The 22,817-nt window shown below is 36.0% G+C and overlaps 2 protein-coding genes across 2 annotated transcripts; one reads left to right on the top strand and one right to left on the bottom strand.

Annotated features, from left to right (window-relative positions):
* Nucleotides 1-855: 855 nt before the first annotated feature.
* LOC131801002 (4-hydroxybutyrate coenzyme A transferase-like) lies at nucleotides 856-22,264 on the bottom strand. Its single transcript, XM_059118924.1, has 6 exons — nucleotides 22,107-22,264; nucleotides 21,716-21,927; nucleotides 2,313-2,705; nucleotides 1,845-2,249; nucleotides 1,506-1,772; nucleotides 856-1,437 (listed from the first exon to the last, which is right to left on the bottom strand). Exons 2-6 carry the CDS (start codon nucleotides 21,891-21,893, stop codon nucleotides 1,250-1,252), a joined length of 1,431 nt encoding a protein of 476 aa, XP_058974907.1. The 5' UTR covers nucleotides 21,894-21,927; nucleotides 22,107-22,264; the 3' UTR covers nucleotides 856-1,249.
* Nucleotides 11,827-16,546, top strand: LOC131800997 (uncharacterized protein K02A2.6-like). Its single transcript, XM_059118912.1, has one exon. It carries the CDS (start codon nucleotides 12,159-12,161, stop codon nucleotides 16,389-16,391), a length of 4,233 nt encoding a protein of 1,410 aa, XP_058974895.1. The 5' UTR covers nucleotides 11,827-12,158; the 3' UTR covers nucleotides 16,392-16,546.
* Nucleotides 22,265-22,817: the final 553 nt, after the last annotated feature.

The raw sequence follows: 22,817 nt of genomic DNA, 5'->3' as shown, positions 1-22,817 counted from the left end.
GAGTTGACCGATCAGTTCCATATTTACACTAAACTTAATATTGGTAAAAATATAGCATTGTTCGATGTTAAATGTAAAATATTGTGCATTTTATGAGGATTAAAATTTTTTAAAACTTTAATTCTGTATGGAACGGTACAAGAAGGTGTGGACCGATATAAAATATTCCTATGTACGAAGATCGAAGAAAATCGTTGCTATCCTTAACTGAAGCAACTTGTTAAATCTTTTTTTTTAATTTTTCGAACAGTAATTTATTAGTTTAAACATCCTTTTTTATTTTTTAAAACACCTTTAAAAATATCAAAACTTGAGTCGTCCTCAAGTCCTTTTAAAAATTGAGTTGAAAATCGACGACTAAAAAATGCATTCATTTCGAAACCGTATTAAAATTTATTAAACATCCAAGTCCTGCTGTAGAATTTAAAACCTTTTTGAATTTCTTTAAAGGTTTCAGTTAACAAATTGTCTAGAAATACTTTAAAACATACGTCAATATAGAGCCCTGGATAAATTTCATTCATTAATGCTTGGAGTTGTCTTTAATTGGTTTATTAATACCTTATCCATTTCTTGAGTTGGTTTGTAATTCTTTTGAAATTCACAACTTTTGCTTGAAGTTATCTTTTAAAATTTTTGAAATTCAGCAAAAACAGTTTTTTAATTATATATATTCTTGAATTCAACTCCACTTTTTACTGAATGGACCGAGGTTTTGAATGAGTAGAACTCGAGAAGATTCGGGGCGTAGATTCAACTATCTACAAACAATCATGATCTCCATTTGGAATTAAACAAATAATGCATTTTTCAAATGAGTTTCACCTTGTTTTTTTTAAGAAAATAAAATTAACCTTTTTTTTAAATAGGAATGGTTTAAACTTTATTCGCTTGTTAATTTCTTTTTCATTTTTTTGGTATTTGAACAATGTTGACTATTCATTAAATCATATTACAAAAAAGAATCTAAATGACACCTTTAATTTCAAATCAATCAATCGCGATTGGTGTTATTATCGTCAAACGACTTCATTTGTGGGTTATGACATTTTCTTTATGGCTTAATTAAACTTAAGACAATCTAAGGGGATAGAACACGATTTGATTTGTTACAAACAAAACAAATCAAATTAATATGCAAAACATCTGGATAGTGTGTGGGTACGCGTGGGTTGGTGTGTATGTGCCTTAAAGATCGAAAACAAAAAATCCCTAAAACATGATGCGCTATTACATGTCTTCATTTAATTTAGTCCTTTGAGGGCATAACCTTCAAACGTTCAAAGGCTTGTTTCTCCAAGGTCTGGCGATGATCGGGATGAGCAATTTGAATGAGTTCATAAGCACGTTGACGCATATTCTTGCCGAACAGAGAAGCAATACCGTGTTCGGTGACAACATAGTGGACATGGGCACGAGAGGTGACAACACCGGCACCTGGAAAAAAATAATACATTTTTGTTAAAGAAATATAAAGATATTTGAAAATGCTATTTAATTCTTACCTGGCTTGAGTATGGGCACAATTTTGCTTTCACCCTTGTTGGTAACGGAGGGCATGGCAATGATTGGTACACCCTTGCCGTCAACACCTTCGGCGGCACCACGAATGAAATCAACCTGACCACCAAAGCCAGAGAAGAAACGTGTACCAATGGAATCCGAGCAAACTTGACCGGTCAAATCGACTTCAATGCAGGAGTTGATGGCAGTCATACGAGGTTGTTGTTTGATAACACCGGTGTTGTTGACATAATCGATGGCATACATTTCTGGAAAAGGGAAAGAACGAGCGTTAAACATTTCAGAATATATATGGAAACAGATCATTGGAAATTACATACCAATGAAGGGATTGTCATTGACAAAATCATACAAGGCTTGATTGCCAATCAAGAAGGAACCAACAATACGTCCCTGATGCATTTTCTTCATGCGATTTGTTACGGCGCCGGCCTTAACCAAATCGACAACACCGTTGGCAAACATTTCCGAATGGATACCCAAATCCTTGTGGTTGTGCAGGGCATTCAAGACAGCATCGGGAATGTTACCGATACCCATCTGCAAGGTGGCACCATCATGGACCAAATTCTCGGCAATCAATTTGCCAATTTGGGCTTCAACATCACTGGGACCCTTGCCGCCGTGTTGAGGTAGTGGTACATCGATTTCAGTCATATAATCGAAATGGGATGAATGGATGGCAGCATCACCAAAGGTACGAGGCATTTGTTTGTTGACTTGGGCTAAAATGAAAACAAATTTGATAATAAATCCCATTTTCTGTGTATTTTTCAGCTAAAACTTACCAATAATTTTCTTGGAGTGCAACAGAGCAGCTCTGACACAATCCACACTGGTACCCAACGAGCAGTAGCCATGACGATCGGGTGGTGAAACATGGATCAAGGCAACATCGGGTTGAACGATTTTCTTGTAGAACAATTGTGGAATTTCATGCAAGAAAATGGAAAAGTTGTCACCACGACCCTCGGCAACAGCTTTGCGCACATTGCCGCCCATAAAGAAGGAGTTCGAACGGAAAATCTTGTCATTTCCGGGTTCAGTGTAGGCAGCAGGACCCTCGGTGTGCATGTGACAGACAGTGATATCTTTCAGGTTACTCGATTTGCCATGCTCAACCATGGCATTGATGAGGGTAATGGGAGTGGCAGCGGCGCCCGAACAGAAGACAACATCACCTACACAAACAAAATGAAAATGAAAGAAAAAGTGACAACAAATTAGACAGATTGAAATTAGAAAGCAAAAGAAAAATATGAGTTTGCAGTTGAATGCAATCCAAAAAGCATTGAAAACGCAACGAAATCGAAATATAAACGTTCGCTTTCTTGTACGTTCGCTACTTGCATTTGCATTGATGCACTCATTTTGTATATACATATTCAAAGATGTGTGTGATTTTATTGCATTTCTATGTTTGTCTAAAGTAGTGGCTGTAGTGATAAGCACATCGGGGGCCGAGAGAATTTATGTAAAAATTCAAAATGTAAAGAAACCACCTTGAACTGTTTTTCCATTCCTTTTTAAACTTGCATCTACAGATAGTGAATTTTTAATTTCTTTGTTCTTGACGACAACACATCTACTTTTGTAAATGCATCTAATTTATTCTATTTTTAAATAATAATGTGAACAAGATTAATATTTTGTTCATAAAGAAGAAAAAAATAAGAAAAACAAAATAATTATTTACAATGTTTCGTTTTTGAATATTTTTTGAAATACATTGTTTTCAGATTGGTAGGGTATTTTTGAACTTAGTAATAATATTACGATAAGTAAAACATATATACCGAAGGATACATGATGGTACATAAGAGGATCATGGTCTTCTACGAAATACGGAACCTGACGTTTTTATACCATACACCACAAGGTGATCAGGGTATTATGTCTTTGTGCATTTGTTTGTAACAGACAAAAGGAAACGAGATAGACCCATAGTTCCTTTTGATGATCTGCATAGAATTACATTCTGAGTCGATTTATGCATGTCCGTCCGTCCGTCCGTCTGCCCATGTATTTTTGTAAACAAAGTACAGTTCGCATTTATTGCCCTATCCAGATGAAATTTTGCACAAATCATTTGTTTGGCCCAAGGACGAACCCTATTGAAATTGGAGATAATCGGTCAAAATTTAGATATAGCTCCCATATATATCTTCGTCCGATTGCCTTTTATTGTACATCAAACGTGTAATACCAGTCCGAATAGTATGGAATTTTGCACGTACGATCAGATTGGACCTGAAAAAAAGTATGCCAAATTTGATCGAAATCGGTTCAGATATAGCTATAGCTCCCATATAAATTGTTCATCCGATTTGTTATTTTTGTCCTCCGCTGCCGTAATATGCACTATGTAACAACAATATTTGGGGAAATATATCAAATACAGCTCAGAAATACATTTGCTAAATTTTATCGAGATCGGTTCAGATTTGGATATAGCTCCCATAGATAACTTCGTCCGATTTATTTTGATGGTGCACCAAACGTCTAATATTTGCCGAAATGGAATGAAATTTGGCACTTACGACCGAATTAAGTCTAGAAGCTAGTATGTCGAATTTGGTGAAGATGGGTTCAGATATAGCTATAGCTCCCATATATATTGTTCATCCGATTTGTCATATTTGTTACCCACAGCCGTAATATGCACTCCGTAACAACGATATTCAGGGAAATAAATCAAATACAGCTCAGAAATATCTTTGCCAAATTTTATCGAGATTGGTTCAGATTTAGATAGAGCTCCCATATATATCTTTATCTGATTTCAAATTAATTGTGCACCAAATGGGCAATACAAGTCCGAATTTAAAATATACAAATGCTATTTAGTCCTTTAAACTTTAAATTATAATTATAATCATATTGAATTCTCCCATAAAAACTTTTAATTGTTATGCGAAGCTCTACTAAATTAGCAAAGTGGAGTAGGGTATCAAAAAGTCGGCCCCTCCCGACTTTAAGACTTTCTTTACTGGTTAGGCATAGATTTGCGCCATTATCAAAGTGGGAAACTGTTTTAAATTTTAGATGTCAAGCAACAACTATTGAAGCCATCAAATCATCTAAAATAAGATTTCGCCTGCAAATACCTCCTGATCTGTATTTGCAGACGAAATCTTATTTCAGGTGTCACACATAGTGACAAAAATAACCTTATTCGCAATTCAATCAATAGTCACACTTTTGATCATATGGCCTCCGGATATGAGAATGTAGCTGCTGGTTTAGTTCGAGGGACATATCTTTCAGAACACTAAGTAGCCCGAGATTCTAGAGGCTAATAAACGAGAGTATGTTTACGTCGCACTTTCAAGCCAAGACTGTCTGTGACGAATTAGAAAAGTAGGAACAGCGTCCTCAAATCGTAGTCGGTAGCACTTGGGATTCAGACAAGGATACCTTGTAGACATCTAAGAAGGCTGGTCTATAGCTACGTATGAAGTAAAGAACTTTTCCATCCAGACATAAGGACCTTCTGCTTCTAAATAAGTAGGTCCGACATTAAACGGAGCTATCAATAACAGTTCGCTTGTATCAAACGTATCAGAAAGGACCTTCAGCATCTAAAGAAGTATGTCCAACATTAAATTGAGCTATCATTAACAGTCTAACAAGCGAACTGTTTATCACGCCTGGCTGAATATTATTTATACTGATGCAGTTATCGGCGTCAAAAATTCAATAGAGTATGAAGGATGTCCTTGGAGTACATCCCATTCACTACAATTGTCTCAATTCGTATTGGGCTCGAATTATTAAAAACGTGAAAAATGTTTTCCAGAATGAGGTATAGGCCGGCTCATAATTTGCATTTATCAATTGCCCTAACAAACCCAAACGTGAAAAACGTTTTCCAGAATGCGGTATAGGTCGACTCATAATTTGCAGCTATCAATTGCCCTAACAAACCCATTTTAGTTTTAGGTTTCAGTATTTTTTTTTTCATTGTCCTCGGGGAATTTGATGAATATTCTTTTAAAATTTGTAGAGAAAAAGAGGCATAGATGTGACACTGCCAGAAAGAGAAATTAAAGGCTTACAACTTTTGGCAAAGCCAATTCAAAAAAAAATAGATATTTGTGAAAGATTCTTATTGTATGTTTGAGGGCGAAGAAGTTATTCAAGCGATCGAACACTAGCCTATATCTGAGATTCGTGCATGTGCTCCAAGTTCATTTGGAAACAGTCTCTTAGAGTTGTTTTAAAAATGGAACCAATGACGAAACCGGTAAATATTCCTTCATTTCAACTCTTTTTCTTGTCTCCTTCTATTTTAAGTTTGATTGAGCCAAAAAGTTTAGAACACCTAGAAATATTGTCGAGCCGCATAATTAATTTTGGAGATTATTTAAGGGATAAAATGGACCAAACAGATTTTTTCCTGATGTTGCAAGTGCTCTACACTAATCGAGGCGGTATTTTTTGCACGGGGTTAAAGTTTAGAACTGGGTATGAGCTTACCATTTTGGATGACCATCGGATAATGTTTAAAGGGCAGTGCAGACCATATGATACCCTACACTACCAACGCATAAATTCGTGTGAAAAAAACCATATATGGGACCTGTAATTTACTTACGAGAATGCATGGATAGATGCACATGCTTACATGGACTCTGATGTTAACACTATGCAGATCAATATTAGGACATATACAGGGTAAGATAAAAAAAAACTGCAACAAAGTCAAACGCCATAATTTCTACATTTTTTTAATTTTATTAAATGAAAGCAAAAAATGTTGGAAATAGCATCAAATTTTAGAATAAATTTAGATTTGTTCGAATTGGCCACCTTTGGCACGAATTATGGCCTTCAAACGGTCAATGAAACCGTCACACACTGCCCAAATCTTACTCTGCGGTATTTTGGCCCATTCCCGGCAAACCGCTTGCTTTAGGTGATCGACACTTTGGTATCTTTTAGTGCCAATCTTGCTTTCCAAAATACTCCAGATACAATAGGAGATTTTGGTGGACATTGTGCGCTGGAAATGAAGCGAGGAACCTAATTTTGTAACCATTCTTGGGTGGCGCGTGCTGAGTGCCATTAGACAAAATGTTTTACGGCAGCGACATTGAAACTTAGCCTCATTCTTTTCATTTTCAGTTCGAATGAATTCCTTTATCCATTTTTGAATTCTCATGAATTGATTCTTTAAATTGTCTGTAATTTCCAATGTTTATAAATATTCTCTATGCATACGTATCTAATTTTTGGCCCGACGCTACGCGTGTATCGTAAAGGAAATTTTTAAAAAAAAATTATTTTTAGATCAATTAATTTAGACCTCGAACGCAACATTTTGTTGGGGGATCTGTATGACAAGTCTGCTGTCATATATAGAGGAAAAGTACTGTGTGTTTTGATATATTCATACACAAGTGTGTGGTAGGTAGTCGGTTATCAGCATTGTCGTCATATATAAATTGTGTGTGTTATTTTTAATGAATCAAAGATTTTGATGGGAAAGAAAGAAGAAAGAGTTTTTACTCAGTTAGAAATCTACATGCTTACAAATGTTGGTACTTCAATGACTTTGAAAAAATTGTCAATTAAGTTTTGAAATTTCATGAATTAATTTAATTTGAAGAAATTAGTTATAATGATTGCACAATTTGTTTTTTTAATACTGTGTATTTGTGATTTAGTTATATGATAGCTAATAGATTATTTTTATATCAAATTAATACATGCTTTTATTTAATTTTGTTATTCTTAGTCACATATATTTCTCAACATGCAATCGTTGCGTTGTGTTGATTTGAAAATAACCTTTGAACATATAAAATATATACGCAGACAACGAACTTTGTCTGTTGAGTTATCAGTTAAAAAAAAAAAGAAAATAAAAGGTGCCAAGTCGAAAACAAAAAATGATAAATGTGTTTTTGTATGTGTGTAAATAAGGATTTTGAGAGTGCATCCTCCATGTATAAAAGTGATACCTCAATTAATAAGCTAAAAATTATAAATCGGTTCTGTCGACAGACTAATACCCTCAGCCATTGTTCGATTATTTAAATATATTTTGACTTCAGTTATGATTATTTAAACTGTTGACCCTCTGTGGAGTGGGTTCTGAGGGAATGGGCCAATATTGTCTATTTCGTAACGGACCTAAATAAATACGATATAAATATGGGTTAACATGGTAACAGGTTGGTAACTTCCTTCACTTTACATGACACATGTGGTAATTTTTAGAAAATGTTCAAATGTTCAGGTATAGTCCACCGAAGTATTCAATTTTCATACTTCATCTAATACAGATAAAAATATTGGTATATGGGAATATATGGGAATTCATAGATTCCATATTCATCTCAGGTTTCTGGTTATGAGAGATATATTTAGATATAGCAAGCTGTAAAGAAACGCTGACTTGTTTAGCAAATTATGGCAAATAAAAGTATTTAAAATTGTGACTCTTTGTGGGTGAGGTACCAGAAGGGGAACGCGTTTTATGAACTTCATGGATATTCAAAATGTGGACCCTTTTTAGGGGAGGAACACGAAGGAATGGTCCAACCTCTACCGTTTTTATAACAGATCCTGTGATGATTAAAATATTCAGAAGTCTAAATGGAATCGTAAGTTAACTTCACGTTTTAAGAGCTTATGGAATATTCAAAATTTAGACCTTTTGTGGGGGAGGTACCAGAAGGAGTGGACCGATATATTCCACCTTAACACCAGACCTTGGGTTTATAAAATTATTGGGATGTGTGAAATTTGAAGACAATCGGAATCTTATCTTATAATCTTATAAGAGTTGTAATTATTCAAAATTTTGACCCTTTCTGGGGGAGGTACTTGATGAAGTGGACCGATATCGTCCATTTTCGCACCTAACCTAGAACTGACGCAAATATTAGGATTTGCAAAGTTAGAGCAAATTCGAATTATTGTTTTTCCTTCTGTGCAAAAAATACATTTTTAAAAAATTCGGACCTTTTGTGGGGGAGGTACTAGAAGGAGTGGACCGATATTGTTCATCTCCGAACTCGATCTAAGTTTGACAAAAATATTACGATGTACCAAGTTTGAACCAAATCGGTTACTCCCTTCGAAAGTTATCGTGCGCACAAGCCAGACAGACAGACGGACGGACATCGCTAGATCGTCTCCAAAATGTCCTGAAACGTATTTGGTCCAAAAAGACCTAGGGTCTAAAACTATTATTTCAACTAGGCACGTTTTGACCGTATCAAATGATATATACCCTCTCTAGCCATATGGCTGAGGACATAAATGTGTAAATACATAAAAGGATTTTTTATAGGCTAGCTTTTGCGTAAAAGGACAAAGACGTTTCGTTTGACGTTTTCACCCTACAATCCTTTGTACTTTTACGAAAAGCTTCATTTACACAAAAAAAATCCTACTCCATCATTTCTGAATTGGGCGCTTCAATTTAGTTTAATTACATAATTTTTTATGTTGTGCATAAACATTGTTATTCTTCTTTTTTTAATGAAAGAAATCAAAAGTTTTTGTCCAAAACTTTTTTGGTTTATTTCTCTTTCGAGACGAGCGGTGAAAAGGAAAGTCAGGGAGACACTATCACACGCTCACCATTATGCGACGCGTTTTCTCCATTGGTTAAGCGTCATCATCAGGCATATTTTATGTGCTTTTTCATTTAGTGTGCCTCATATATGCCTGACTTCCAATTCGCTACTTTAAGTTCTTATCAATTAGACGGTAAGTTCTTTACATAATTTAATATACATAGGTGGTGTCTGGCTCGATATCAGGAAAAAAACTGACTGACAACAAAAACACAGACAAAACAAATATGCGAACCAAAAGTTGATAATTTTAATCTAATAAGCGTTAAGGTGAGAAGTAAGATATATTCTTCAATTGTTAACAATAAATATGTTTTTTTAAAAAACTGAACAATTACATTCTATGATATATTGGTCGCGTATCCGAGACATTTGCGTCTAAGGAATATTATACAAATAACCTGGTGATTACCTCAGCAACTTTTTTGTTCATTAAACATTTAGGAAATATCTGAACTCCATGTTGGAAAGTATGGATGTGAAGTGAATTTGTTATAATAATTATATATAAGTATATAATTGTTATTTAATGCGTATTAAGGCGTTACAAAGAGGTTTCAATTTGAAATAATATGAAAGATAATGTAATTAGATATGTCTGAACTGATATAACCATATTCCCTAAATTTGCTTCTATGCAGAATTCGGCTGTTTGTGCTGAAATATATGCTAATGCATTAGATATTGCGCATTTAATAGACAATCAGCGAGAAATTGGTCGAAAAAAGTCATGGGAACTATATCTGAATCAATTACAAATAGAGTGCGCTGACACAAAAAAAAAGTCTTGGAAAATTTCATCTTTATACAGGGTGAGATAGAAAACTACATCAAAGTTAAACGCCATAATTTTTACATTTTTTTTTTTTAATTTCGAAAGCAAAAAATTTCGGAAATAGCATCAAATTCTAGAATAAGCATCAAAATTAGAATTATGGCCTTTAAAAGGCCACACGTTGCCCGAATGTTGCTCTGCGGTGTTTTGGCTGCCCATTTCCGGCGAAGCGCTTGCTTGAGGTAATCGACACTTTGGCATTTTTTAGTGCCAACCTTGCTTTTCAAAATACTTCAGTCACCATATTCCAAGGAATTGGAATCCGGAGATTTTGGAGGCCATTGTGCGCTGGAAATGAATGATATGAAGCGAGGAACCTCATTTTGTAACCATTCATGGGTGGCGCGTGTTGAGTGCGATGGTGCTGAGTCCTGTTGGAATGTCCAAGGCATGCGGCCAAAATGTTTGCGTGCCCAAGGCTTTTTTACACCCTCCAGAATATTTTCGCGAGAATATTCGGGATTTATTCGGATCGACTGTTATGGCAGCCCACACCATCACCATGCCCGTGCTTGAGTTCTGGTGGTCAACCGAAGGTGCACATTTTCCTCTTCGGCAAGTAAACACGATCATCTGCTGGACCACGAACGTTTTCTCATCGGAGAAAAACCAACCAAATTCCGCAGATCACAACTTTCGGCCAACGAAGCAACTCTTTGGCTCTTTTGAGTGCGACCAATGGTTCCATTTTTAAGGCTTTTGAAAAGAGAAGAGATAAAATATTACGATATCGCTGAAAGTCTGGTTGAATCGGAACCGCTGGTGTTAATAATGCCTCAAGACCCTTCACTACACTGAATGGTCTTGACGCTCAAGTAATAGGACCAATTGTTCCATTTTCTAGCTTTTGAAAAGACGCGCCCTTTCGGATTTGTCATCGTTATTTATTTACGTGGCTGAGGCCCTATTATTCCTTTTCCGAAGTTCGAAAGGGCTTCAACCATTTCTCACAATAATCTTAAAAGACGCTTCTAATGTTGCAACACTTTAGATGATCAACCGTTTAACTCTGACTCTGAGATCAGTAGGGTTGTAACGATGGAGCCTATCTCAGTCTTCCTCTGTTTCTCGTATTCGGATAACAGATATATGACAAACATCTGCAAAATTCAGGACAATAATCTTTCACGCCATTTGTTAGATTTGCTGACACAATGGTTTCACATTTTATGTTGTTGTTGTAGGAGTGACAACGTGCTTCGTTGTTTATTTACTAATTAATCTGGTTCTTCCTCGATGTCCTGGTTTAGGAATTCTGCTACCTCTATGGGCTGTAGCCAAAGATTCTGTGGACGTAATTGGGTAGGCTTGGCTGGACAATTAAACAGGTGTAGCGCATAGTGCGAGCCTGTGCCGTACGCTGGGCAGGCGTTCCGCACATCTTCATCAATTCGTGCCCAATATGAATTGTGACGGCTGCACCATCCTGAACGTAGTTGGGCCAAAACTAACCTGGTTTACCTAGGCAGCCGTGATAATTGAGAAAAGTTGATCATATGTGTTTGACGTCATTGATTTCTTTGGCCAGCCTATTGTATTTAACTCCCAATAAAAATCAACAGAAGCCATACTTAAACATAAACAAGGAAATAATAAAGAAAATGACTTAACATGATTTTTATCCATTACAATAATATGTATTGATGAATTCATTCAATTTACATTGCCAAGGTAATTTTAAACAAATAAACTAAACAATTATGTAAACGACTAACAAGAAAATTGCAATGTCTGTATCATATATATCTGTGTGTGTCCAATTGTTTGAACAAATGTTTTCATTCAATGTTAATTGTTAATGCAAAATTATAAGACTTGTTAGTATAATTAACATTTATTTGCAGGTTTGTAAGAAATGCACGTGAATACACTTATACACAATGTATGTGTTGGGGCAACCCACATTAACAATATGGCATCTCATGTTGCAACATCCTATACGGCAACGCCCATATAATAGGACGCCGTGCTACCGCCATTTTAGCTTGCTCAGTCTTGTTTTGTCTGTCACTCGAGTCTGACTCACTACATCGTAACTTCTTCATTCTTTTTAAATTAGTAGCTGTGAACGCTCATCATCCAATAAATCTTTACACCTTTAGTATTAACAAACATTGGCTTTTATTTCAAACTATAAAAGTACAACAAAAGTGGCGACGAGGATAGTGGAAATTGATCAATAATTGCACACACAACAATCCGCAAAAATGTCTCAAGACATAATTCTACAATTGTTAACAGAGCAACAAAAAGCAATGTCGCAACAAACGCAACTGCTAAAGCATATGGCTGATCTTCTTCAAGCACAAGGAGCACCAAATTCACCACACTCACCACAAACATCAAATTCATCCAAAGCAGCACTAATGGAATCACTAGCACAGTCAATGACAGCATTCGTATACGAGCCAGAGAGCGGTCTGATATTTCAAGCGTGGTACAACAGGTTTGTGCATGTTTTCGAAAAAGAAGCAAGCTCACTCGAAGAACATGACAAAGTGGCCTTGTTATGGAGAAAAATGTCGAACCAAGTACATGAAAGATTTGCCAACTACGTATTACCAGCAAACCCTGAAGACATGACTCTAAAGGATACAGTAGAGAAACTCAAGAAACTCTTTGGTAAAACAGAAACACAAGTCTCACAAAGATACAAATGCCTTCAGCTAGCAAAAGGCGACAGCGAAGATTTCAGAGAATACACAAGCAGAGTAAACCTACAATGCGAACTATTCAAAATGAAAGAACTGAAAATCGACCAATTCAAATGTCTCATTTTCGTCTTAGGACTCAAGTCAGCAAAGGACAACGACATAAGACTTCGCTTACTAAAGGTACTGGATGATGAAAACACTACAATGAACCTAGATCAACTAGTAGACGAAACACAACGAATTCTAGATCTCAAATCGGACAACATTCTCATTGAACATCAATCAAAAATCGTCTGTTCACTCAACAAGCACGCAAAAGACTTTAAGAAGCACAAAACACCCAATTCACCCTGTTGGTATTGCGGAGACCTTCACTACGTCAAATTTTGTCCTTTCCAGAAACATAAATGCACAACATGCAATCAAGTGGGTCATAAAAATAACTTTTGCAACATCGTTAAGACTGGTAAGAATTTCAAATCATCGTCTGAAAACAACCAGAACGAATTCAAGAAATACAGCAATTCAAGGAAATCATTCAAAACTAAGGCAGTTTTCAAAACACACAACATTAATTTCCGCGACTTAAGGAAATACACAACTGTCCTAATTAACAACAATCCTGTAAAACTTCAAATTGATACTGCATCAGACATATCAATTGTATCTATCAACACATGGAAAGCTATAGGTAAGCCTGAAGCCTACGAAACTTTTGACAACGCTAGCGACGCAAACGCAAACTCAATCAAGCTCCTAGCAGAATTTCAATGTGACGTCACAATCGACAAAACATCAAAAACATTAAAATGTTATATAACAGATATAGAAAAACTCAATATCATGGGAATCGATTGGATTCAAGCATTCAATCTATGGCAGAAACCAATAACCTCATGGTGTCATCAAATAAACTTCGTTGATGAAATAGCAGAATTGAAAACGAATTATCAATCAGTTTTTGATAACAGTACCCCAGGTCTGTGCAAAACAAAAGTCAACATACAATTATTGCCAAACACAAAAGAAATATTCGTTCCCAAACGACCAGTTCCTTTCGCAGCAAGAAAGGAAATAGAAACAGAACTCCTCAGATTAGAAAACGCAGGAATAATCACACCGGTAGATTCATCGAGGTACGCAGCGCCGATAGTGGTCAGCAAACGTAATGGAAAAATTCGAATATGTGCAGACTATTCAACAGGACTAAACTCAATAGTAGAACCTAATCAGTATCCATTACCAACACCGGAAGAAATCATGTCTGATTGCCACAACTGTGTAATCTTTAGTCACTTAGATCTCTCAGACGCATACTTACAAGTCGAAGTTGACGACGAAAGTAAAGAGCTTCTCACCATCAATACACACAAAGGTCTATATAAGTTCAACCGTCTAACCCCAGGTATAAAATCAGCTCCGGGAGCATTTCAAAGGATCATGGATAAGCTATGCGCAGGCATAGAAGGAGCAAAAGCATATATAGACGACATCATGTTATCAAGTCCATCTATTCCGGAACATAAATTAAATTTAAACAAGCTTTTACAAAGAATTCAAGATCACGGATTCAAGCTGAAATTTGAAAAATGCCAATTCTTTCAAAAACAAATCAAATATCTAGGACACATAATAAGCAAAGATGGAATCAAACCTGACCCAATCAAAATAGCAGCCGTTCAAAATCTTAAAACACCAGAAAACGTCTCGGAAGTAAGATCGTTATTAGGCTCTATTAATCATTACGGGAAATTTGTAAACAACATGAGAACACTACGTAAACCTCTTGACGATCTACTAAAAAAGGACGCCAAGTTCGAGTGGACGTCACAGTGTCAAAAATCATTAAACGACTTTAAGAACATCTTGACATCAGATCTTCTTTTAACGCATTACAATCCAAACTTGCCTATACATGTAGCAGCCGATGCATCATCTCACGGAATCGGCGCGGTTATCTATCATATGTTTCCAGACAACACTATGAAGGCAATACATCATATTTCCAGATCACTCACACAAGCGGAAAAGAATTACAGCCAAATAGAAAAAGAAGGCCTAGCCCTTATATTCGCCGTTCAACGGTTTCACAAAATGTTATTCGGACGCAAATTTACTTTACACACCGATCACAAACCCTTACTCGCAATATTTGGTTCAAAGAAGGGAGTTCCAATTTACACAGCAAATCGGTTACAACGATGGGCCCTTATATTACTGGCTTACAACTTCGAAATTAAATACACAAACACAAAGGACTTTGGTCACGCTGATGTATTATCAAGATTAGTCAACAATCACGAAAAACCAGCAGATGACTTTATAGTGGCTTCAATATCATTCGAAGAAGACATACGTAACGAGGTAAATGAAACTATGTCAGTTCTCCCAGTATCATTTAAAATGATCGTCGATGCAACAACAAAAGACACGGATTTACAAATGGTCCTCAAATACATTCAAACAGAATGGCCAGAAAGCAAGAAAAATATTAACCCATCAATTATTCAATTTTTCAACCGCAAGGAAAATCTTTCAACCTTCGATGGTTGTATTCTCTTCAATAATCGTATAGTAATTCCTAAATCATATCAGAGACAAATCTTACAACAACTTCACAGAGGACACTTATCAGCAGAACGCAGCAAAGCCATCGCCAGAAGTTATGTTTATTGGCCAAACATCGACAAACAAATTGAAGACTTTGTTCGGAAATGCAAAAATTGTCAACATGCGGCAAAAAGTCCAGTAAAAACAAATCTTTGCCCATGGCCATTAACTTCACACCCTCTTGAAAGGATACATATAGACTATGCTGGTCCAGAAAAAGGTAAATATTATCTTCTTATCATCGACTCGTATTCAAAATACCCTGTTATATACGAGACAACAACGACAACCACATATGCAACATTAAAAATGTTAAACGAATATTGTGCACTCTTCGGAAATCCTGAACAATTGGTCTCGGACAACGGAACACAGTTCTGTTCAGAACAATTTGAGAAGTGGTGCAGCCAAAAAGGCATTAAACACACAAGGACTGTTCGTTTTCATCCAAGTTCAAATGGACAAGCCGAGCGTTTCGTTGATACACTTAAACGTGCATTAAAAAAACTAGAAGGGGAAGAAACGCCTACGGAATCTCTCCAAACCTTCCTAGAAGTCTACAGATCCACACCAAATCCCAACGCACCAGAAGGTAAGTCTCCAGCAGAATCCTTCATCGGAAGAAAAATGAGAACGGTCTTCGACGTTCTAAGGAAGCAACAATCGCCTGAGTATAACGTCAATCACAAAATGGAACAGCAGTACAATACCAAACACGGTACCAAAAACAGAGAGTTTAGCAACGGAGAATTGGTCTATGCCAGAAACTTCAAAGGAAACAAAAGTTACTGGACAACAGGCGAAATAGTCGAGCGTAAAGGGAAAGTCATTTACAACACTCTAATCGACGTTGGGGACAGGAAAATTCTAGTACGAGCTCATACTGATCAACTTCGACATAGAGAATCGGTAGAGTCAAGCAGTCAAGAACGACAAAAACTACCATTGGACGTACTACTTGAAGAATTCGAAATCGCTTTGCCTAACCATCAAGAACATTTTGCAACTCCAACAGGTTCACCAAACTGGACACCTCAAAGAATAACAAGTCGCAGACAACCAGTCGAACCTATTTCAAGATCACCTTCTCATCTTAAGGAGGGAGATGTTGGGGCAACCCACATTAACAATATGGCATCTCATGTTGCAACATCCTATACGGCAACGCCCATATAATAGGACGCCGTGCTACCGCCATTTTAGCTTGCTCAGTCTTGTTTTGTCTGTCACTCGAGTCTGACTCACTACATCGTAACTTCTTCATTCTTTTTAAATTAGTAGCTGTGAACGCTCATCATCCAATAAATCTTTACACCTTTAGTATTAACAAACATTGGCTTTTATTTCAAACTATAAAAGTACAACAGTATGTATACATGTATATTATTAAGTAGTATCTTTTATGACGAGCATTTTCAAATTGTGTTAATTTTGAGAGCACATAGCTTGTTTGCAGATGTCATAATAAGTTGTTTACACACCTATGATTAAATGAAGTGTTATCATATTGATAAGCGAATATTATTTTTGGGTAACAAAGAACGCGAAATTTTCTTATTTTATTTAATAATTTCTTAAATAAAAAGATAAGGAATTGGGTGGGTCTGGGGGTATACCCTTGTGGTAAATGAAGGCATATTCGGGCATAAGAACCAAAAACTTTCTAAGAAATAAATTAATTTTTTAACGTTTTTTATTTTCGATTGAAATTAGAAAGAGGAGTCGCAATTTCTTACGAGCTTTTGAATTTCTCGTTTTTAGAGGCCCATAAAATAGTATTTAAAAGGCTCCATAATACAATATTAGAAATTTCCTTTATTATTTAGTTTAGACGTCGGAATTAGAATTCAAGCAAAGACCTAAACTGGTAAAGACTAGACAAAATGCATTCTGAGCAAATGGTTTGTGCCTATACTATCTAGATAACAGTTCATGACAGGACCGTGTTAATATAAAAAACACATTTATAGAAAAAAATGACAAACAAAAGTTTGAAAAATCCAAAAATTGGGTTTCAAAATTCTATCCCATAGACTTTTCAAATTAATTGCATATTTGATTCAAGAGAAACATACCAAAACATATTGGCTCCCTTCTTTTACCCCCCACCATACTCCATACTATATTAATTTTGTCATTCCGTTTGTAACACCTCGAAATATACATTTTAGACCCCACAAAGTATAAATATTCTTGATCAGCATAAAATTCTATGTCGATTTAGCGACGTCCGTCCGTCTGTCCGTGTGGAAATCACTCTAGCTTCCGAACGAAATGAAGTAGGTTGATAAAATTTTACTCAAATGTATATTATGTCTGCAGGAGTTTTGGTATTGGTGTGATGTAGGCACACGTTTTGGTATACCCTCCATATAATGGTACCTCCTATTTCGGTATTTTGGTGATTTAAGCGACATTATTCAACGGAAATGTTTCAAATTTGGTATTTGAAGTTCGTAATGGTAACTACATTCTACGACAGAAAAGTGTCTGTGCAGGTCCTCGTTTTGGTATAGCCCCAATATAATGGTACCTTCTTTTTTTCGGTATTTTGGTGATTTAAGCGACATTATTTACCGGAAATGTTTCAAATTTGGCATTTGAAGTTCGTAATGGGTACAACAGCCTATGACAGAAAATTGTCTGTGCAGGTCCACGTCTTCATATAGCCCCCATATAACAGTACCTCCTGATATTCGGTATTTTGATGATTTTTGCGCCATTATTCACCGAAATTGTTTTAAATTTGGTATTTGAAGTTCTTAACGGATGCTACAGCCTACAACATACTACAGCATACAACGGTACCTCACAACATTCGGTGCTTTGATGATTTTAGCGACATTATTCAACGGAATTGTTTCAAATTTGGCGTTTTAAGTTAGTAATGGATACTACAGCCTATGACAGAAAATTGCAGGTCCACGTCTTCGTATAGCCCCAATACAACGGTACCGCCATATATTTCGAATGTTGATGATTTTAGCTACATTATTCAACAAATTCTTTATTCAAGTTTCGCATTTAAATATTGTAATGGTTTATGACAGGTCCACGTCTTCGTATATACCCTAATATGACGGCTACATTTGGTATTTTTAAGATTTTAACAGAATTTTATTTATTTTTTTTTTTTTTTTCTGTAGAGGGTATTCAAAGATCGACCCGGCCGAACTTATAGCTTTCTGACTTGTTAGTCTTAAATCCTCTTGTGATCCATAATAATATCTATTCGAAATTCTATACTATCTCCACAAACAAACAAAATATACAACAACATCAACAATAAAAGGGATACGTAGCAGAAAAAATGTCGAGATTTTTGTTGTGACAGAAGTGGGCAGAGCACATATCAGTTAATTTGTTGATTAATAAGTAAATAGGCACGAACGCCAATGGGGGTAAAATGGCGTCAACCGGCAGCTGTTTGCCTTTGTGTTCTGTTTTTGCATATTTGTATGCTTTTATCTATACATGTAATAAAGCAAAAGTAGTCTGAAAACCACTTCAATATGCCTGCATGCACACTTATTGCCACTTGTTTTGTTGATATTGAAATTAGCATATCGATTTCGAGCCAACTTGTTTATTTTATTAGAAATTGTTGCTCTATAAAAATATTGATCAGGCGATTTGAAACATCAGAATTCTGATGTTAGGCGATTTTTTTGGGAAATGTTTAGAATATTGACTATGTTTTTGAAAACATGAAGAAATTTTAAGAGATAAGATATGGCGTGATTTAATTTTCATAAAAAAAATTATGTAATCTGGGAATAATTTATTCTTAAATAAAAATATTAAAAAATTAAATACAATTTGTGGAAACGTCGACATGTAACTTTCTATTAACTCTACATATTAACTTTTAAACCATTCCGTTAAAAAATTAGGGATATACAAAGGCGTGGAACTATACGGAAGGGAACTTCAGACTGCTGTAATTTCTAAGCCACTCGTCCGACAGTTGTTAAAATTATTCCAGTGACAGCTCATTATATTTTTTACAAGCGTACAAAAGCATTTTGGTGAGAATTTTCCAGAAAAAAAGCTATTCGTGATGGAATTCAAGCGTGATAGTGTGATTTCTCTATATTTGACTGGAAAACCACAAGTGGCTATCGTTAGAGCACTCCAGCATTTAAATGTGAATAAATCTTTTGTGTCTCGTACCATCGCTCGTTACTGTGATACTGGTAGCGTAGCCCAACATCAAGGAAGTGGACGTAAGAAAACAGCAACATCAGCAGAAATGGTTCGAAAAGTAAAGAAGCGACTTGATAGAAACCCGCGTCGCAATGGCCGAAAAATGGCTCGTGAGCTGAAATATCGTAATATTCCATTCGGCAAATATTGAAAAATGAGCTTGGGGGTGACGCCATGACGAAATTCCAAAAAGTGTAAGAACTTACACCACAACAGAAAGAAAATAGGCTCGAAAGAGCTAAAAAAGTTTTCTCCGATGAGAAAACATTCGTTGTCCAGCAGTTTGTAAACAAGCAAAATGATCGTGTTTACTTGCCAAAGAGGTCAGCTGAAAATGTGCACTTTCGGTTGGCCACCAGAAATCAAGCGCCGGCCATGGTGATGGTGTGGGCCGCCATAACAGTTGTGTCTGGTGTATTTGAAAAGCAAGGTTGGCACAAAAAAATACCAAAGTGAAAATAGGACACACTGCACTGCGAATTGCTACAGGATGCCTCCCCATAACACACAAGGACCATCTACATGGGGAGGAGAAGTCTCTCCGCGTACATTAGCACAAATCAAATGCTTCCGTTGATGGGGTTATAGGGGTTATAGTAGAAGTCATCTAAACCATAATATGGTGCATAAAACTCTCTCACCCAGGCGTCAGGAAATGGAAAGTCCTAGCCTTTATGAAACAGCCTCTACCTCAGAGTTCATCCCCATCCTTTGCAGATGAAGAAGGTCGTCTATCTAAAGCAAACAAGATACTTTGGGCACAACTACGATCAGGATGGTGCAGTTGTCTCAATTGGTATTAGGCACGAATGAATCGCACAATACACAATTGTTCAGCCAAACCTACCCGACTCACTGCTGACGATATTTGGTAAGAGCCTTTTAAGGCTGCTGAATTCTTGAAATTTGAGTTAAAACCAGGTTAGCAGAAAATATAACAAAATTAGTTCGGGCCCAACTACTATCAGCATGGTGCAGTTGTCTCAATTGGTATTAGACCCGACTCAATGAAGAGTCGGCGTGCGATTCAGGGTCGCACGACTCATCAATTGTCCAGCCAAACCTACCGACTCACTCCTGGCGATCTTTGAAGGTAACTGAGCTCTTGAACATTGATTAGAACCAGGTTAGCAGATAATTTACAACAATTTTAAGGGTTCGGTAGCTAGAGAGATTTTTACAGACGAATATACAGCCAGATCGACCGAAATCGTCATAAAATTTTCTGAATATAAAATATGCTTCATGGGATATAAAATGGATATGTCCAGTAGTTGGACTTACTTAATACACCCTCCATTCAAATCTCATATCTCTGGGACTATATCGTTACCACCATAACAAGGACTACCATGCTCGATCCGTGATGTGCCCTTATTATTTTTTTCCTTTAATTCCCTCCTGCCTCATTCATTTAGGGCACCTAAAAGTCCACACTAACTTAATAATACCCATTATCAATTTCTGTGGCAAGTAAATTGCTTGTTGTTCATTCAAATCACTACTTATTAGGTGGGGAGGGCGGGAACGAAGAGATAACTAATTTATTTATTTGCATTCATTTCCCTCTGTTGTAGATGATGTTGATGGCCACTGCTTGTGTCACTCAATTGCCTATGGATGTGGTTGTTGGGACTTGTTATTGTATTTACATTATTGTATTAATATTGCGTTGAAGGCAGTCACAATGTGTACATTTCTCCCTCATAACCAATTGCAAAAATTGCTCTTTGATTGATTTCCAAATTGATTAAATGGGATCGATATTATCAGATGTTGATTTATTGTTAAGTCTTCATATGACGTAAGGGGTTGCGGCTAAGGAGTACATATGTGACATCTGTTAAAATAACAATTACTGTTGGCGGTCCGTAAAGTTCTTATCTCTTACAAATTGAGGGACAGAGAGGGAGAAAATATGTAATGACATTACATTTTCTTATTCTCACACCGTCTGTAAATATTACTTTTACTGGAAATATTTAAATCTTAAAAAAGCTCGTGAACTTAACAAAACGTTCTAAGTCTAAGCACGAGTTACATAATCGCACATGAACAGGCGAATTATTGGCGCTGACTTAATGTTTGCTACAATTCCATGATGACCTTTCTCATTCTCTTCCACAATATTTTTTCTATTTGGAGAAATTAGATTTTATTAAAATTTGTCTCTCTGCCTTTCTCTCGACGATGGCTCACTTATGCAACACAGCCACTGACATCCATCCATATTAAATGAATTGTCAAAAATATTAAATGATATCTTCACGTACTCCATCAACATTACAACTTACCGGATTTAATTAATTTTACAGCCTCCTCGGGTGTGCCATTTGGTGGGACACGATTTAATGGATGCGAGATTTCATTGGCATAGGTGTAGAAAGTGTTATTAAGGGCAGCCAACATTAATTTTGGCTGCTTTCCAGCACCTACAACACGTCTCAAGTTTTTGGTCAACATTGAAGCCATGTTTTAGTTCTTGTTACAATTCCTCCTGTACCAGCTAAAAATTTATTTTGGATGGATTTGTGATCAGTGATTTGATTATAAGGTTAAAATTCGTTTATCTTTTTTATTAAATTCAAAATGGAAATTTTTCAAATTGATCATAGAAAGCAATAAAATTTGCCTGTTTTTTTCTTCTGTTTAATTGTTGTTGCTTTTGCTACTAATACTACTAACCGATTTTTTTAGCACAACACCACACTATATGGGAATTTGTTTATTTATTTTTTCGCAATACAAGCACCACCACCCTACGAGACGGACAAATATAGACTGTGCCGATTGTCGTTTCGCCGGCGTTTTGTGTTATATCCGTGAAAACGATGAGAATAATGCGGGTGGCCCCAATGACAGCGTATGGCGATAAACGGCAAGAATAATGTTGCGGAGGGAATGCCCTTTGATTAAACGATTAATAATAAAATTGTTATGGTTAATATAATTGTATTACTAATTAGCTATTTGTTAACATGTCTAATTTATTTATATTGATTGGTTCGTAATCACTTGTATTCGCATTAAATCGTACAGCGTCATAACTGTGCGGTATATAATCAACTGCGTACAGTGACGTATGGTACGTAATGTACTGCATACATGATACGTAATGTCAACGTATGTAATTAGTGTGAACGTAACGTAACATTGCCACAATTAGCTTTCCATTCAGCAATAATTAAAGTAATTTTTTATTTCCCTCCAACAGAAAACATTAAATTTTGAAAATATTTTAAAGTTAGAAAAGGAAACAGTTTTACGTGTCGAATATAAAATGTATTTAATTTGAAAATAAATTACTTAATGATATTCAAGATATTTATGAATGAAAAAATTGCATACATAAAGAAATACTTCAAATGACTAATTTTTGCACTTGTTACATATTAA

The sequence above is a fragment of the Musca domestica genome, unplaced genomic scaffold (assembly GCF_030504385.1).
Source record: "Musca domestica strain aabys unplaced genomic scaffold, Musca_domestica.polishedcontigs.V.1.1 1, whole genome shotgun sequence".
Lineage (NCBI taxonomy): Eukaryota > Metazoa > Arthropoda > Insecta > Diptera > Muscidae > Musca > Musca domestica.
The sequence above is the reverse complement of the archived record's forward strand: the minus strand, read 5'-3'. Positions and strand labels throughout refer to the sequence as shown.

Coding starts and splice junctions, on each gene's coding strand:
- LOC131800997 (XM_059118912.1), top strand. CDS start 12,159: ATGTCTCAAGACATAATTCTACAATTGTTAACAGAGCAACAAAAAGCA.
- LOC131801002 (XM_059118924.1), bottom strand. CDS start 21,893: ATGGCTTCAATGTTGACCAAAAACTTGAGACGTGTTGTAGGTGCTGGA. Junction 2,706..21,715: donor TGTAAAATTAATTAAATCCG/GTAAGTTGTAAT, acceptor TTGTTTGTGTAG/GTGATGTTGTCTTCTGTTCG. Junction 1,773..1,844: donor CAATGACAATCCCTTCATTG/GTATGTAATTTC, acceptor TCCCTTTTCCAG/AAATGTATGCCATCGATTAT.